This window comes from Hylobates moloch, unplaced genomic scaffold (assembly GCF_009828535.3).
Source record: "Hylobates moloch isolate HMO894 unplaced genomic scaffold, HMol_V3 SCAFFOLD_8, whole genome shotgun sequence".
Taxonomy (NCBI): domain Eukaryota; kingdom Metazoa; phylum Chordata; class Mammalia; order Primates; family Hylobatidae; genus Hylobates; species Hylobates moloch.
Window position 1 is genome coordinate 17,405,577 of NW_026652283.1, and position 17,116 is coordinate 17,422,692.

Below are 17,116 nucleotides of genomic sequence, written 5' to 3' on the forward strand. Positions count from 1 at the left end.
ACAATGCTGAAACCTGGATTATAAAGTTCTTTTCTCCAAGGAGCTTTGATTGTCCTTTGCCTTTTGTCATCCTCAGGTATCCATTCAAATTATTCCATCATCTTGGGTCTTCCCTCTTTCACAATGACCCTTATGATACTCTCTACTGCAGAGTTTACCAAATGCACTCTGCAATCCCATGCATCAAGAATATTATCAGAAGTGCTTGGAAAAGGGACAAATTCCTAGGATCTGCTTCAAAATAAGGGAATCAGAATCTTGAATTGTGGGGCTGGAATTGGGCCTCCTTAAGTCTCTAGGCAATTCTGTTACACACAAGGACTGAATATTGTAGGATAAGGTAATTTTTTTTGTTTTTTTTTTTTTAGATAGAGTCTCGTTCTGTCACCCAGGATGGAGTGCAGTGCATGGTCTCAGCTCACTGCAACCTCCACATCCCGGGTTCAAGAGATTCTCCTGCCTCAGACTCCCAAGTAGCTGGGATTACAGGGTAACTTTAATTCTTCATTTACTCATTGAAAAGCACCTCCCTGCTTTAGTATGGAGCTAAAATTTGAATGAAAGCTATGTACGAGAATGCTAGAAAAATAGATTCATATATAATAGGAAGCGGGATTCTCTTCCAAGAAAGCTAAAAATTATAAGTTCCAGAACTGGACTATGATTCGGGTTTAATCTTTGATGATATGTTTCGAAATTCTTCACTATTTCTTTTCTGCCACAGTTGAACACATTGAGTCTGTGGGCATTCTTATGCCTCAAAAGAACCGTGGTCTTTCCATTTATCACACAGTTCATTTTTTTCTGCCTCAGTTCTGTCATCAGCCCTATATTTCTTGTCACTAGTGTCACAACACTTTCACTTGAAAATTTTTCACTGATTTAAATAAAATGTTAAAAGAAGTAAAATTTGAGGATCTTCCAAATTTATTATGTCAAGGAGAAAAGTTCAGCCCTGGAAACTTAGTCATGTAATACAGCTGTTTTTCTTCGATGGTGCATGACCATTGTTTTCTGACCTTTGTGTTGAGATGTTATACATTGGCCAGACTCCTCATTCTTTATTCAAACCCAGACTAAATGACCTTAGAGATAGAGAACCTTGTGATTACCTCTTTACAATAGAATGTTAAGCAAACCCCTTAGAGTGTAATCAACCGTAGTCAATCAAATCTTAAATCTGTATGTTAACCCTTGTATGGAAAATACTGTAATTCTGTTCTGTACCTCTGTTTTTGCCTGTATAAAACAATTTTCACTTTTTCCCACACCAGGAGCAATGACTACTATTCTTTGCTGTCTTGTGTGTCCCAGAAAGCTACCCTTACACTTTGCACTTGAATAAATTCTTCTAACTGAATCCCAAGCCTTTTGATTATTTTAAGTTGGCAAAAAAAAAAATAAGGAAAATATAGAGGGAAATACCCAAATATTATAAAAATATTGTTATGTCTAGCAAAAATGAAGACATGTCAAAACCAAACTATTTATTGTTAGACAATACTATTCATCAAAAAGAAAGTTTATTTATATTCTGATAAAATTTGGGATAGGGAGAAAGGCCCAGCAAAGAAAACTAAGCAGGAGTGGTCAAAGAGGAGTGAGGGAAGGCTAAAGAATGTGGTGTTACAACAGAAAGTAATTCAGGGAAAGGAAGTGGAGGGCCACAGTATTGAATGTTAATGAGAGGACAACCAGATGAGGACTAAAAGAGGTTCATTAGAATTTATCAGTAAGAAAATCTTTGATGAATGTGATGGGAACTTTCCTGTGAAGCAATTAGAAGAGAAAGAGGGACTGAATAGGTTGCAAGGAGACAATAAGATGAAAATTTGGGCTGTGAGAGGGAGTAATTTCTTTCTTTCTTTTTTTTCATTAAGAAGGAGTTTCGCTCTTTTTGCCCAGGCTGGAGTACAGTAGCTCAATCTTGGCTCACTGTAACCTCTGCCTCCCCAGTTCAAGTGATTCTCCTGCCTCAGTCTTCCTAGTAGCTGAGATTACAGGTGGATGCCACAACACCCAGCTAATTTTTGTATTTTTAGTAGAGACAGGATTTCACCATGTTGCTCAAGGCTGGTTTCGAACTCCTAACCTCAGGTGATCTGCCTGCCTCGGCCTCCCAAGGTGCTGGGATTATAAGCATGAGTCACCGCACCCGGCCATAGAAACGGAGTAATAAAGAGACAGCCAGAGAGAGAAGTGAAGTCCTGATGGTAGACGTGGATGTGATTTTTCAAAGCAAATACTTGAGTATGCTCAAATTAAGATGGAAAGGGTCATAGAGACGGAAATTGAAAAGAGTAGATTTTTTAAAGGGGAACTTGCTACCCAGCTGTTGAGATATTGGGTACTGACTCTATTTATAGTCTAGAACTTTTGCCACTTCCTAGGACTTTTGCCTGTAAAACATACTAAATTTCTGGTCCCTAATACTAATTGCTTTGATATTGTGGACCCATGGGGTAGGAGACACAATCAAAATGTGGGTTGTATATATATATATATATATATATATACACATATATATATATATATATTTAATTTTTATCGAAATATATTCACCTAAATGTTCATGAGAACATTCCCTAGGCAACATTGCAAAGATAAACCTCTATACGTAATCAAAACTAAGCATTTTCATTGGTCTCTAGCCCAGTTTCACAGGCCAATATAACAGTGACATGTTTTCATGGACTTTTTTCTTAACCTGAGTTTCTCAGAAAAAAATGTTACCTCTGGTGATGGTAGAGTATCAGGAAAATCATCAAGCATATCAGAAAGCAAGGACTCTCCAAAAGTAGCCTGCAAATTGTCTGCCATTACTTCTTGTTGGGCAGTGGAGCAGTGATTTTCTAAAGAGAGCACCACTGGGTAGTCAGATGTCTAAAAAAGTAACCATTACTATGGTTATTCATCAAAACTTCTAGATAATTGTAATGCAATTAATATAAGTGCTTAATGTATTTTAAAACCTACTTCTAACGTTTAGCACCTTTGCAAAATAAATATTCTTTAAACTGAAAGTACTTTTGAGTTTCGCAAAACAGAGACCATTAAATCTGCATAAAAAGAAAAATGTATTACTATTTGCACCAAAAGAATAGGAACAACTAAAGCATCCATCAGTGAGTACTTATTTAAATAAATTATAATGGCTGGGCTCGGTGACTCACACCTGTAATCCCAGCACTTTGGGAGGCTGAGGTGGGCGGATCACCTGAGGTCAGGAGTTCGATGCCAGCTTGTCCAACATAGCGAAACCCCATCTCTACTAAAATTACAAAAATTAGCCAGGTGTGGTAGCATGTGCCTGTAATCCCAGCTACTCAGGTGGCTAAGGCAGGAGAATCACTTGAACACAGGAGGCAGAGATTACAATGAGCCGAGTTGCACCATTGCATTCCAGCCTGGGTGACAGAGCAAGACTCCATCTTAAAAATAACAATAATAATAATAAATAAATTATACCATATCCATATAAAGGAATGATATAGACCAATTAAGAAGAAGGCAGGAAGAGCATGGTGGCTCACAGCTGTAATCCCAGCGCTTTGGGAGGCCAAGGTGGGTGGATCACCTGGGGTCAGGAGTTCGAGACGAGGCTGGCCAACATGGCAAATCCCCGTCTCTACTAAAAATGCAAAAAAAGAAAATTAGCTGGGCGTGGTGGCAGTTGCCTGTAATCCCAGTTACCTGGGAGGCTGAGGCAGGAGAATTGCTTGAACCAGGAGGCGGAGGTTGCAGTGAGCCGAGATTGCACCATTGCACTCCAGCCTGGGTGACGGAACGAGACTGTCTCAAAAATAAAAATTAAAAAAAGAAGAAGACAGAGCTATCTATACTGCTATAGAACGTTACCTATGGGCTTATGAAGAAAAGCAAGTTACCAAAAAGTAGCATGCTATATTTTTATTGTTAATATACAAATGTTTAGAGATTTTAAAACGTGAAACAAAAACATTATTAACACTGATGAGTTGGGAGAAATGTTAATATTCTGCTTTTTCAGTTTTAAGTTCTGTAATCAAAACTTATTGTTTTAGAATTAGAAACAAAGATAAAGATATTTCCAGTTTCTAATAGCAAAGGAGTTTTATTAAGTGAAGGTGGCTCTACAAAGGTATTTTCTGCCCTTTCTCATTGTTGTAACTTCAAAACTTGCCATAAAATAGGGAACAAAACATCATTGGATCTTATTTATGATTTTTTTCTTTGTTTTGATTTCATATCTACTTATCAGGGCATAAATTTACCAATTTGTAAACAAGCCAGGGGATCACAAGTCTTATTGCATTTTCACAGCACTCAGAACAGAGTAGATTATTACTATGTCTTTTTAATGTATGAGTGTATTGCTCTGTGGCTGCTGTGACAAAAATTACTACAAACCTTGGTGGCTTAAAACAACAACATTTATTCTTTCACTGTCTAGTCACCAGAAGTTTGAAATCAGTTTCACTGGTCTCAAATCAAGGTGTTGGTAAGGCTGCACTCCCTTGGAAGGCACTGGAGAAGAACCCTCCTTGCCTTTTCCAGGTTTGGGTGGCTGCCCACATTCCTTGGCTTGTGGCCACATCTCTCTAATCTCTGTCCCTGTCTTCCCATTGCCTCCTCCTCTTGTGTATCAAATCTCTCTCTACTTCCTTCTTATAAAAGCCCTTATGATAGTGTTTAGCGCCCACTCAGCTAATCCAGAATAATCTCCCCATCTAGAGGTCTTTAACTTAATTACATCTACAAAGACACTTTTTCCAAATAAAACAACATTTACAAGTTCCAGGAATTAAAACTTAATATTTTTGGCAGCCCTTATTTGACCTACACAATGACCTTCTCAACTAGAGTGAGTCTACTGACTCACTCTGATCCCAAAAGAATAGGTAAAGTTTTTTTCCAAATATAATAAGTAATTCTGAGACCGGGCAAAGTGATGGCCTAAAAGGTGGATTCTTCCATGAGGCCCTGATGTCATTGACATCATTTCTCTTTCTTCTTGGCTCCATCTTCTGGGAAGATCCTCTTTTATCTTCCTCGGCCACATTGAAAGTGGATGTTGAGGAGTTTGTTCTCTTGAAAGCCAAGCAATGTTTGCAGCCCATTTCCTTACCAAAGGCTGTTTTAAAGCTCACCTAAGAGTCATACTTATGGGGATTTTGGGCAATATAAGTCCCTCAAAACTTAGATTTCTTATGTATTTATTCTAGTAAACTCATGCAACTAGACCCAATTATGACTTCCCTGGTCATAATTATCGTCTATTTAATTTCATGTCCTCTTTTTCCAAATTAATAGTGACTACCTTGAGTAGGAAGTCTAAACTTTAATCTTATCTATGCTGCAAAACTGAGTCACCTTGTTTAACTGGGAAGTCTCACTGAGTCTCCACTGCTCAAAGCCTTGTTTAAAATCTCACTTCTTGCTCTTTTGGGTGTTTTTAAATACAGTTTATTGTGTATACTTAAGGTATACAACATGATGTTATGGGACACACGTAGATAGTGAGAAGGTTATTATAGTGAATCAAATTAACATATCCATCTATCCATCATTTCACAGTTACCCTTTTTATAATTTCTATGGCAAGAGCAGCTAAAATCTATTCATTCAGCATGAATACCATACACAGTACAATTTTATTAGCTATAATCCTCATATGATACGTTAGATGTCTAGACTTTTTCATCCTACATATATGCTACTTTGTAGCCTCTGACCTACCTTTCTCCATTTTCTTCTCCCTCCCCACACCTCGTTCCTGTCAACCACTGTTTTGTTCTATATCTCTGTACATTTGAGTTTTTTTTTAATTCCACATGTAAGTGAGATCAGGCATTATTTCTTTCTGTGTCTGGCTTATTTCACTTAACATAATGTCCTCACTCATGTTGTGGTAAATGGAAAGATCTCATTCTTTTTAAAGACTGAATCATATTCCATTGTATATATACATTTTCTTTATCCATTTGTCTGTCAATGACACTTAGGTTGTTTCCATATCATGGCTATTGTGAACAATTCTACAGTGAACATTGCAGCACAAAAACTTTATGAGATGGTTATTTAATTCTCTTTGGGTGTGTACCCAGAGGAGGGATTACTGGGTCATATGGTGGCTGTATTTTTTATTTCTTTAGAAACCTCCATGCTGTATTCCCATTGGTGGTACCAAACTACATTTCCATCATCAGTGTACAGAGTTCCCTTTTTGCCACGCCCTTGCCAACATTTCTTATCCTTTGACTTTTTGATGAGACCTTCTAACATGGGAAGACTGTGAGGTGGTATCTCATAGTGGTTTTGATTTGCATTTCCCTGGTGACTAATAATGTTGAGTACCTTTTCATATAGTTGTTGGCAATTTTTATGTCTTCTTCGGAGAAATGCCTATTCAGGTTTTTAATCAAGTTTTTTTTCCACTAATAAGTTGTATGAGGTCTTTATAAATTTTGGATATTACTCCCTTATCAGATACACGGTTTGCAAATATTTTTTCCCAATTCATAGGCTGCCCTTTTATTTTATTGGTTGATTGTTTCCTTTGCTGTGCAAAAGCTTATTAGTTTGATGTAGTTCCAGTTATTTATTTTTGCTTTTGTGGTCTGAGCTTTTGATATAATAGCAAAAAAAAATTGCCAAAGTCAGTGTCTAGGAGCTTTTCCCCTATGTTCCCTTCTAGGGTTTTCATAGCTTCTAGTACTATATGTAAGTTTTTTATCCATTTTAACTCAATTTGTTGCGTATGGTGTAAGATAAAGATCTAATTTCATTCTTTAGCATGTTGAAATTCAGTTTTTTCAGTAACATTTATTGAAGATACTATCCTTTACCATTTTGTCTTCTTGGTCTCCTTGACAAAAATTAGGTTGACCATATATGCTTAGGTTGATCTCTAGGCTCTCTACTCTGTTCCACTGGTCTATATGTCTGTTTTTCTGCACAGGACCATGCTGTATTGATTACTATAGCTTTGTAATATAATTTTAAATCAGAAAGTGTAATGCCTCCAACTTTGTTTTCATTTCTCAGAATTATTTTGGCTATTTGAAGTCTTTTATACTTATTTACAAATTTTAGGACTTTTTTTTTCTATTTCTATGAATAATGCCATTGGAATTTTGATAATAATTGCATTAAATCTGTATATTGTAGCCTAGTATAGTTGCTCACACCTGTAATCCCAGCACTTTGGGAGGCCAAGGTGAGAGGATCTTCTCAGGCCGGGATTTTGACACCAGTCTCGACAACATAACAATACCACACCCCAAGGGAAAAAAACCCTGTGTATTGCTTTAGATATTGTGAACATTTTAACAATATTATTTTATATCTTCTGATTCAGGAGCATAGGATATCTTTTCATTTATTTGTGTCTCCAATTTCTTTCATCCATGTTTTATAGTTTTCAGTGCACAGATCTTTCACCTCCTTGGTTAAATTTATTACTAGATATGTCATTTTTATACTATTGTAAATGAGATTATTTTCTTAATTTCTTTCAGTTAGGTCACTATTTGCATATAAAAATACTACTGATTTAAATATGTTGATTTTGTGTTCTGCAACTTTACTGAATTCATTTATGAGTTCTAACAGGGTTTTTTGTACGGAATCGTTGGGCTTTTTCACAGACAAGATTATGTCATCTGCAAATAAACATAATGTTGCTTCTTTTCTTCCTATTGGAAATAATAGAAAGTATTGCATTTTGTCTCTTTTTCTTATCTAGTTGCCCATTTCTTGCTTTTTGGAATCTTAGAAGCTGTTGTAGGCTTTTCATCCTTGCAAGGCCTTTGCATTTTAAGACTGTCGCTATTTTTTTTTAACTCATTTTTCCACTCTGAATTAGGTGAGGGAGTTAGCCATACAAATATTTGGGAAGAGTATTTCATATAAAGGGGGAATAGCAAGTACAAAGGCCTTGAGACGTGTCTGAAAAAGACTAAGGAGGCCAGAATGGCCAAGTGAACAGGGATGGAGTAGCAGGAGAGTTAAAAGAGGTAATGAAAAACTGACCACTTATGGCCTTGTGAGTCATTGTACAAATTTTAGCTTTTATTTTGAGCGAGGCCGAAGGCTTTGAGAAGGGGAATGACATAGTCTGAGTGCCCAAAAATCACTGTGGCTGATATGTTGAGATGAGATGGCAGGGGAATAAGAAAAGAAGCAAGAATATCAGAGAAGAGGGCAGTGGGATCATTTAAATGAGAGGTGATGTTGGTTGACTATGACAGTGACAGTAAGAATGGGCAGAGATAGTTAAATTCAGGATACATTTTAAAAGTAAAGCCAATATGATTTACTGAAGAATTGATTGAGGGGATTGAGAGAAGGAGAAGAAGGTTACAGTTGGCAAAAAGGTCTTGGCTAGAGCATATGAAAGTTGTCATTGATGAGATGGGGAAGAGCATGGCGAGAGCAGGAGTAGAGAAATATCAGGTAGCTCAATTTTAAACATGTTAAGTTAAATATGCCTATTCATATCCAAGTGGTAATGTCAAACAGGCAGTTGTGTACATTGGTGTGAGTTCAAGAAAGAGACTGGAGTAGAAATAAATAAATTGAGAAATAATAGAAACTACATGTTTAGGAGAATCAGTGCCATACTCTCAATGTTTTTATATTAAGATAGAAATTGTTCATACATGATATTTGTATCTTTGAAATATTTATTTTGTACTCCATTTTAATATATAGTAGATAAATTTATATAAATTTGTGATTTTAAGTTTATGTTGACAGATTATGTAATGTATTGACATAGGAGAACTTCAAGTTTATTACATTTGTAAATTTAATGTATTAGGTACACATTACACAGTTTTAGTACGTAGTAAGAATTCTTTTTGATTGTAGTCATTTTGATTGTACTAAAATTGTACTATAATTGAAGTACTTAAGAAATCAAGGTGTTAAGTTTACAAAAACGACTTAAAATGTCTGAAGGTGCAAAATTACTCACGTTTATAAATGAAACCAGTGTTATTTAGAACTCTAACATTGAGGGATTGCAAAAACCTGCTCAATTTATAGAGTAGGATTCATAAACTGAGCTCAAATTCTAGGAATAACTATATCTTTGAATCTGTACTAAATTAAACATTTTTGAATCCAAAGTAAACTTCTGAACATTTCTTACTATATCAATAGCTGTCATTATAGTCATTAAAATGTCAACACTTTAAATGATGCATTGTTGACACATTTTATTTTGTCTTGAAAGTAAAAGAGTTGAATATTGGTAAAATATCTACTATTACCTAGACTAGTATTTCTCAAACTCTCCTGGCCATCGTCCACAATAATAAATATATTTTACATTGTGAAACAATACACACACACACAAGTAGACAAAAAGTTCCATGAAACACTATGTACCTTACCACCTGAAACTAACTTTGATAAATCTACCTTTAGCTATATACAACATGGATTTCACTGCCTACTAATGGATCATAACCCACAATTTGAAATATCATCTAAAGTAAGGCTAAGCATTATAGGATTTTGAAGCAAGTAAATTAGAATTGCTTCTGTTTAAATAGCTACAGTTGAACAAAGATATGTACATACCATGAATGCATACTTGTGTATAGCTTGGATAACAGTTTTAAACAGAAGTTTGCTTGTGAGTGTGTAGCCATGATATACAACAGGTTCATTTTGTGCTCCATCCCAGCAGTCAATCTCCAAACAACGGCATCCTTTCACAAGGGCACTAGCAAAATTTCAGCAAAATAAAATGTTACTCCTGGACCATTAAAAATATATACCAAAGTATTAAAATATGCCAAAGACCATTTGTGATTTTATAATAAATGCATAAATGAGTCCATAAAACTCTATAAAAACTTGTCTTTGGGACAAGTTTTGAGTCTCTAGAAATTTGCATTAAAAAGGAAGACACACACCATCTGTGTAGTACAATACTGTGTCTTTCTCTCTAGTCAAATGTTTTACTCTTGTGTGCTCTCCATACAAGCCTGGGTTTTCAGTAAGCAATGAAGATACCTGCTCCATAGTTGTAGCTCTGAAACATCCCTACTCCCAACCCATATAATTTTACTTATGGTGGCATTTACTGTTCAGTGTCATACCATTGAAAAGTGACAATGTTCAAAGCCCTCTCAGAACAGTAAATCATATTAATAAAATCTTATCTAATTATTTCCTCATGTCACGCTTTGGGGAATGGGGTATATGGTAGAAAGGGAAGGATAAAGAAAAGGCAAAGCATGACAATACTTGCTCTCTGGAAACAGTGTTGGCTAGACAGTATGGAAGCTAGAGGGCCTGGTGAATCAGCAAATAATCCTTCTTCCTCTAACCATTTAACATAAGGCCATCTCTAATTTTAATCCAAGTAAGCACTAGAGAAAATCAAGGTGTATGCAAAGGAAGCCTAGATACCTGCTCATCTATGTCTATTCGACTCGTAATTTCACTAGGAGAAAAGTATGACCTGCTTGCCTCAGAATACAAGTTCACAGCTTTATCAAAACTGAGGAAAATATATTTCTACTTCTGCTGATATCTAAAACTGGGTCTGATTTTTCTACCTAAAAAATAAAAATCAGTTTCTTGATTTAAACATAAATTCTATCTTAGATTCATTAAATGAGTTGTACCCACTGGGTTTAAATTAATTTTCAGTGTTCATACTACAAGAGAGCAGTGACAGGATGCTTTATTAGCACATATGCTTTTATTTACTCTGTGTCAGTGGAAGCCGATTGCATTCAGATTTTTCACTGACTTTATAATAATGAACATAAGCAAATAGGGATGTCTCAAAATCTTCATACCCAGCCCAGAGTAGGCCATTGTATGCCATCATGAAATAGGTCATTTGCCCCAAACTACCAAGTGTTCACTCAAATTTATTGATTTATGTGTAGATAGTTTTATTGATTCATGCAAATATAGTGGTAGCATTAAGATAATTCTTTAAATTATTTCACAGACACATACAAAGAATTGTATAGTTGTTCCTATTATCTATGAACCGGGCCTGACATGGAGCTAATATGTGCCAACCACAGACAGGGTCAGCAACACTAACATGAGGCAATAGTTAGTGCTGGTTCTACAACAGCAGGGATTGAAATTTCAGGCCATAAAACATGTTTGACATAAACTGACTGTTAGTAAATATTTATTATGTTTATATTAGAAAAAATGGGAACTAGAGATGTAAGAAGAAAAGTGGAAGGCAGAAAAATGTGATCTTCTAAAGTGCGATCTTGGAAGAGACAAAACTGAATCTGAGAGCTGACTTGAAACACCAGGATTAGAATCGATACATACTAGGAAAGAGGTTAAAAAAGCTCCCTTGTCATACATAGAGATATTTTTCCATAGAAAACCAATAAGTACATTAAATTACCCCATGTCTACAGGCTACTGGTTTTCCACTGGGATGATTTTGCCTCACAGGAGGGATCTGGCAATGTCTGGAGACATTTTCGGTGCCACAACTGGAGATAGGGAGAGGTTTGTAACTGGCATCTAGCAGGTAACGGTGACAATGCTGCTAAACATTCTGCAATGCACAGGACAGACCCCAACAACAAAGAATTATCTGACTCAAAAAATGCAAAGTTTGCGAAACCCTGCCATAAGTCATGACAACCTGGAGAACCTCCTGTCATCCCAGCACCAAGTACTTATATAAAATTAGTAGTTTTTCCAAACAGAAGCACAGAGCACCAAATGGGCCATATGAGAAAATGAACCTTTTAGATTTAGTTCTTCTTTGGAGATCTTATTTAGTCCCTTTCTGGGGAGATGACCCAAGAAGTACTTAGGTAAGAGATAGCTGAGAACAGATAAAACAATTATGACACTAAGTCAATGTAATGAATTCAGGACTGCCTAAAGTATGAGAGGGAGGGAGGGAAGGAGGGAGAGAGAGAGAGACAGAAAAAAACCTTGTATACCCTTGGGAATAATAGAGATACAAGAAGGAAGAACTCTGATGAGGAAGTAAGGCATTTGAGAGAAAGAGAATTGGTGAATCTCATCTATCTTGGAGGCTTCACTAACCAAGCCAAATTTTTATTAAGAAAAATTAAATTCTTAATAAATTCTTTTGGGGTGTTTGGGTTTTTTTTTTTTTTAGAGACAGAGTCTCGCTCTGTCGCCCAGACTGGGGTGCAGTGGCACAATCTCAGCTCATGCCATTCTCCTGCCTCAGCCTCCTAAGTAGCTGGAACTACAGGCGCTCGCCACCACGCCCGGCTAATTTGTGTAATTTTAGTAGAAACAGGGTTTCACTGTATTAGCCAGGATGGGGTTTTTTAATTTTGCTTTGTTTTTTGTTTTTGTGTCTGTTTTTGTTTTTTTGTTGTTGTTTTTAAGATGGGGTCTCTTTCTGTCACCCATACTAAAGTGCAGCCTGGTCCTAGGCACAAGTCATCATCCCACTTCAGCCTCACAACTAGCTGGGACTACAGACACATGCTACCACATTTGGGTAATTTGCTTTGGCTTTTGTTTGTTTGTTTAAGTGCACAGTGCTTTCTTTAGGCATGTGGCAATGCATTATAATGTAAAACTTCAGAGTCTTCTTAACTAATTGTCTTTGTATTGGAGAAATGGGCCGAGAATATTCATAGAGAAATCTTGTGTGGCCCATGCATACTCTCTGGGCAAATAAGGCAGAAGTTCTAAATTCGGCTACATTTGCAGAATTGCAAATGAATATATTTCTTGGCTTATGGATTTATTTATGTATTTAAAGTTGGAGAAGAAACAATGTTTATTTGTAAAGTTTCTTAATTTCTGTGGAAGAATGTTTGCTTTCCTGACTCGTATTTGATTATGACAGTAAATTGTCTTGCCTATTTTATCAACATAGAGTATGAGATCTCTGGAGTGCTGCCAGAGAACAGTCTTGAGCTTTTTACTTGGGTGGTGGAGGGAAGAAACCACCAAGAACCATATTGTGAAAGAAAACTTTTCATAAATAATATTGGCTCTTGCTACTTCTCTAGATAGTTTTAATTTTATCGATGGATCAAATCAACCTTTACAAAACTGCATATTCAGACTACATGGTTTGGTCTCCAGCAAAATGTTTTCAGTGATTGTGCAATGTCATGTCAACCACTTACATGTGGAGGCACATAAAAGAAAGTTTTATCTTCTCTAACAGTGATGTTGAGGACACTCCACTATTTCACTTTGAGCCTCCTTTTTGGAAACAAATAGAGAAAATTTCTCTCTCATTCACTACTGTTTTTTATGATCATTGTAAACTTTGTAATTAATCCTGTTTCTCTCTTGACTTTGGCTGCTTAGAAAACTTATAGGTGACATATTCTCCACGCATTCTAGAATTTGTACAGAACTTTGTGGTATGAAATTTCCACTCTTAACTTTATTTCATCTATTTATCTTTAAATTTCCTTCAAATACTTCCTATAAACTATCAAGGTATAAAATATTATAATTTTTGTTGTAACTTCTTTAGACTGTGTAATGTTATTTTTTCTATTTGAAGTTGAATTTTAACTGGTAATAAAAATAAATTTAAGAATCTTTTGGTACATTAAGATACTGAATGCTATACAACAGTAATATTCTTTTTCCTTTTGTAAATATGAGGAAATTGAGATACACAATGGTTATATCTGTCACAAAATTAACAGATGAGGGAAAGGGAAGAAATATGAATGCTAGAAACTTAAACATTGATATTTAAACATGATATTATGCCACTAGTCATAAGGAAAAATATTTTGAAAGACTTTCATACTAAGCATGTATCTTCCAAAGGTGGATAAAGAAACAGAAAAGTACAATTAAATTTAAATGTAAATTTGCGGTTGGGTGAAACTTTTTCTTGTAACGTAAAAGTAATTATATATATATCTAAATATAACTGCTTTAATATTTATATTTTCTCTCTTAAAAAATTAAAATAACAAAAAATGAACGGAAATTCCTATAATGAAATTATAGCTATAAATTGGGCTATCTTTACAGAATTCTAAATGAATACATTTCAAAATTTGTGAATTTATGTCATTACTTAGATTTGAAATTAGAGAAGCAGCAATATTTACTTGTATGTTTGATATTATCTTGGAATTAGAAGATATCTTTTCTATTGATGGTTTTACCTTAAGTAATACTATCTAATCATTTGGTTTTAAATATCCCATATATACCGATGACTTCCAGTTCTCTTTTTCCAGTCTGATAACTTCTCAATTCCACATAAATATACCCAACTGACTATCTGATCTAGCCATTTGGTAACTAATTGGTATCTCAAACTTAACATGGAAACCACAGAACCCTTGCATGTTGCCTCAAACCCTTCAATGGGCTTCTCTCTTGGGCTTCAACGTCTCAGCCAACAGTATCACTGTAATTTGGTTATTGGAATGAAAATCTTGATTCCTCTCTTTCCCTCATATCTCTCTTCAAATCACCTGGTAAGTCATGTTCGCTATGTCTCCTAAAATTACATGGTCCCCAACATAGGATGGTTCAACTTACAATTTTTCAACATTATGACAGTGCAAAGAAAATATGCATTCAGTGGAAATCACATTTCGAATTTTGAATATTGGTCATTTCCCAAGCTAGCAATATGCTGTATGAGATACTCTGTCGCAAGATGTTGAGCAGCAGCAGTGAGCTACAGATCCCACTCAGCCACATGATCACAAGGGTAAACAACCAAAACTCTACAGTGTCCTGTGTTGCCAGTTTTGGGGGGTGCTTTGGGAGCGAGGATATGATTTAGCCCCACTGTAAGCTAGTGTAAGTGTGTTAAAGTAAGCTAGGTTAAGCTATAATGTTTGGTAGGTTAGATGAACTAAATGCATTTTCAACTTAAGATATTTTCAAGTATTGATACAATTGTGGATGTAACCACATTGTAAGTTGAGAAGCATCTACATCTCAAATTCAACCACTTGTCATCTCAGCTGCTGCCTCATGAGTTCACCACCAGCTATATCACCTGCACTGCTACATCATCTTCCCAAATCATCTTCTACCTCCACTGTGGCCCCATCAGTCATTCCTCCACATTACTGAATAAATCAAATTATGACACTATCTTAAGGAAAATCCTTCTCAGTGCAGCTGGAATAAAATCTATTCTCCTCTCCATGCTCTACAAGATCCTCATTAACTGATTCTGCCTACCTCCTCAAACTCACCTCCCTTCATTCACCATTGACTTGTTTCCAGCCACATTTGCCATTTTTCTCTCATTTAAACATGCCAAGCACTTACTCTGTTTAACATGACCTTCCTACTAGATCTTTCTAAGGCTTCCTGTATCATCACTCATGCCACAACTATTTCATTTCACCTCTTGAGAAGACTTTTCTGACAACTTTACCCTAAGTAACACCCTCCACCCCACAGTCACTTTCTATCACATTACCTTAGTTCATCTTCCCTGTATGATTCATTAACCCTTGAAAACATTTTTTTACCTGGTTATTATCTTTCTATCTGCTTGTACACAGATAAATATAGCAGCTTTGAAAATCTTGTTCAGCGCTGTATCTGAGCTGACTGACTAAACTGAAGTCTGGTATTAACAGTATGACAGGTACACTGTTAGGTATAAAATCAGCAATGCAACGTGGATTATTTTTAATCTATGTAAACTATTTAACATGCAAGTCTATAAAAATCACTATCCATAAATGCAAATTTATACAATATACTGTATTTATGTGTTGGCTTTAGTTATAGTATGTGTCCTGATGTCTTAGAATTAATTTTAACCATACTTATTAAAATCTAGGATCTTCTGACTAGCTAAATAAGAGTTTTCTTCATATGCTTTCCTTTGAGAAGTGTCTAGGTTATTCAGCAAACTTCGGAAGGGCCATAATCACGGAGAAGAGGTTAACAGGTGGGATTAGAAGGAAAGCATATGATACTAATGCATACAATAAATTACGTTGCCACTTCATCCAAATGTTGGTTCTTCAAGATATGTACAAATAAAAATTCCTATTCCCTATGAGTTTGGATAACACAGAGAGTCTTCTTTTTATTGTGCACTCTTGCCTACTGAGGTAGACACTGCCAGGAACTTTCAAGTATTTTTAAATGTAATAGATTTAAAAATAAAATAAATACCTTACATATCCCCAAAGGTCACTTGGTCCCACTAATTGATCAGATACCAAATACGTGTTATGTGAAGATGAAATAAAATAATCATTTAATGGATGAGTCATATCTTGATAAACTTTTGTACATTCATTTTTAAACAGCAGACATTCACGTGAATCCATGTATCTTGTAAAACCTTCAAATGACATTTGGTGTGCTTTCCTAACTAAAAAAATAAAATAAAATAAGTTAAAAGGATGCAAAAATACCATTAGCAAGATAAAAAATTACATCTCACTTGTAAATTTACTCAGTAGTAGAGCATATTTCTAAAATATTCCTTTAGAATTAATATTAATACTATATTTATGTTGTTTGGAAACAAATTTTTGTAGTAAAACCTTCAGTTCTTCCATATTAACATTCAAGTAAAGAATATATTATTTGGCTGGGTGTGGTGGCTCACGCCTGTAATCCCAGCACTTTGGGAGGCCGAGGCGGGTGGATCACAAGGTCAGGAGATCAAGACCATCCTGGCTAACACGGTGAAACGCCGTCTCTACTAAAAACACAAAAAATTAGCCGGGCATGGTGGCCAGCGCCTGTAGTCCCAGCTACTCGGGAGGCTGAGGCAGGAGAATGGCGTGAACCTGGGAGGTGGAGTTTGCAGTGAGCCAAGATAGCACCACCGCACTCTGGCCTGGGTAAAAGAGGGAGACTCTGTCTCAAAAAAAAAAAAAAAAAAAAAAAGAATATATTATTTAATTATCTCTTTTTTATGTTTTGAAAATACCCAAAAGAAAAGTACATATATTATAGATCAATGAACTTCCACAAGCTACACATCTGGATAACTGGCACACAGGTTGAGGAACAAAGCATTGCAGTGTTCCAGAAGCCTGCCTCCGACTAACTTCCCCGTCACTCACCACACCCAAGTATATCCACTGATCTGACTTCGAAAAGCATAGATTTAGTTTTCTTTGGTTGTTGTGCTTTACATGAATTGACTCAGACAGTATGT

General features: G+C 35.8%; 1 protein-coding gene across 3 annotated transcripts in view; it reads right to left on the reverse strand.

Annotated features, from left to right (window-relative positions):
- Nucleotides 1-17,116, reverse strand: part of PLCZ1 (phospholipase C zeta 1) — a 53,201-nt gene that overhangs the window by 17,998 nt on the left and 18,087 nt on the right. For 2 of the 3 annotated variants that reach the window (XM_058442744.1, XM_058442742.1), the window contains 3 exons: nt 16,117-16,318; nt 9,571-9,715; nt 2,734-2,883 (listed from right to left, as the gene is read on the reverse strand). In XM_058442744.1, coding sequence (XP_058298727.1) covers nt 2,734-2,883; nt 9,571-9,715; nt 16,117-16,318 — 497 coding nt within the window. The remainder of the gene's footprint in view (nt 1-2,733; nt 2,884-9,570; nt 9,716-16,116; nt 16,319-17,116) is intronic. The other variant, XM_058442743.1, reaches the window with a different exon arrangement.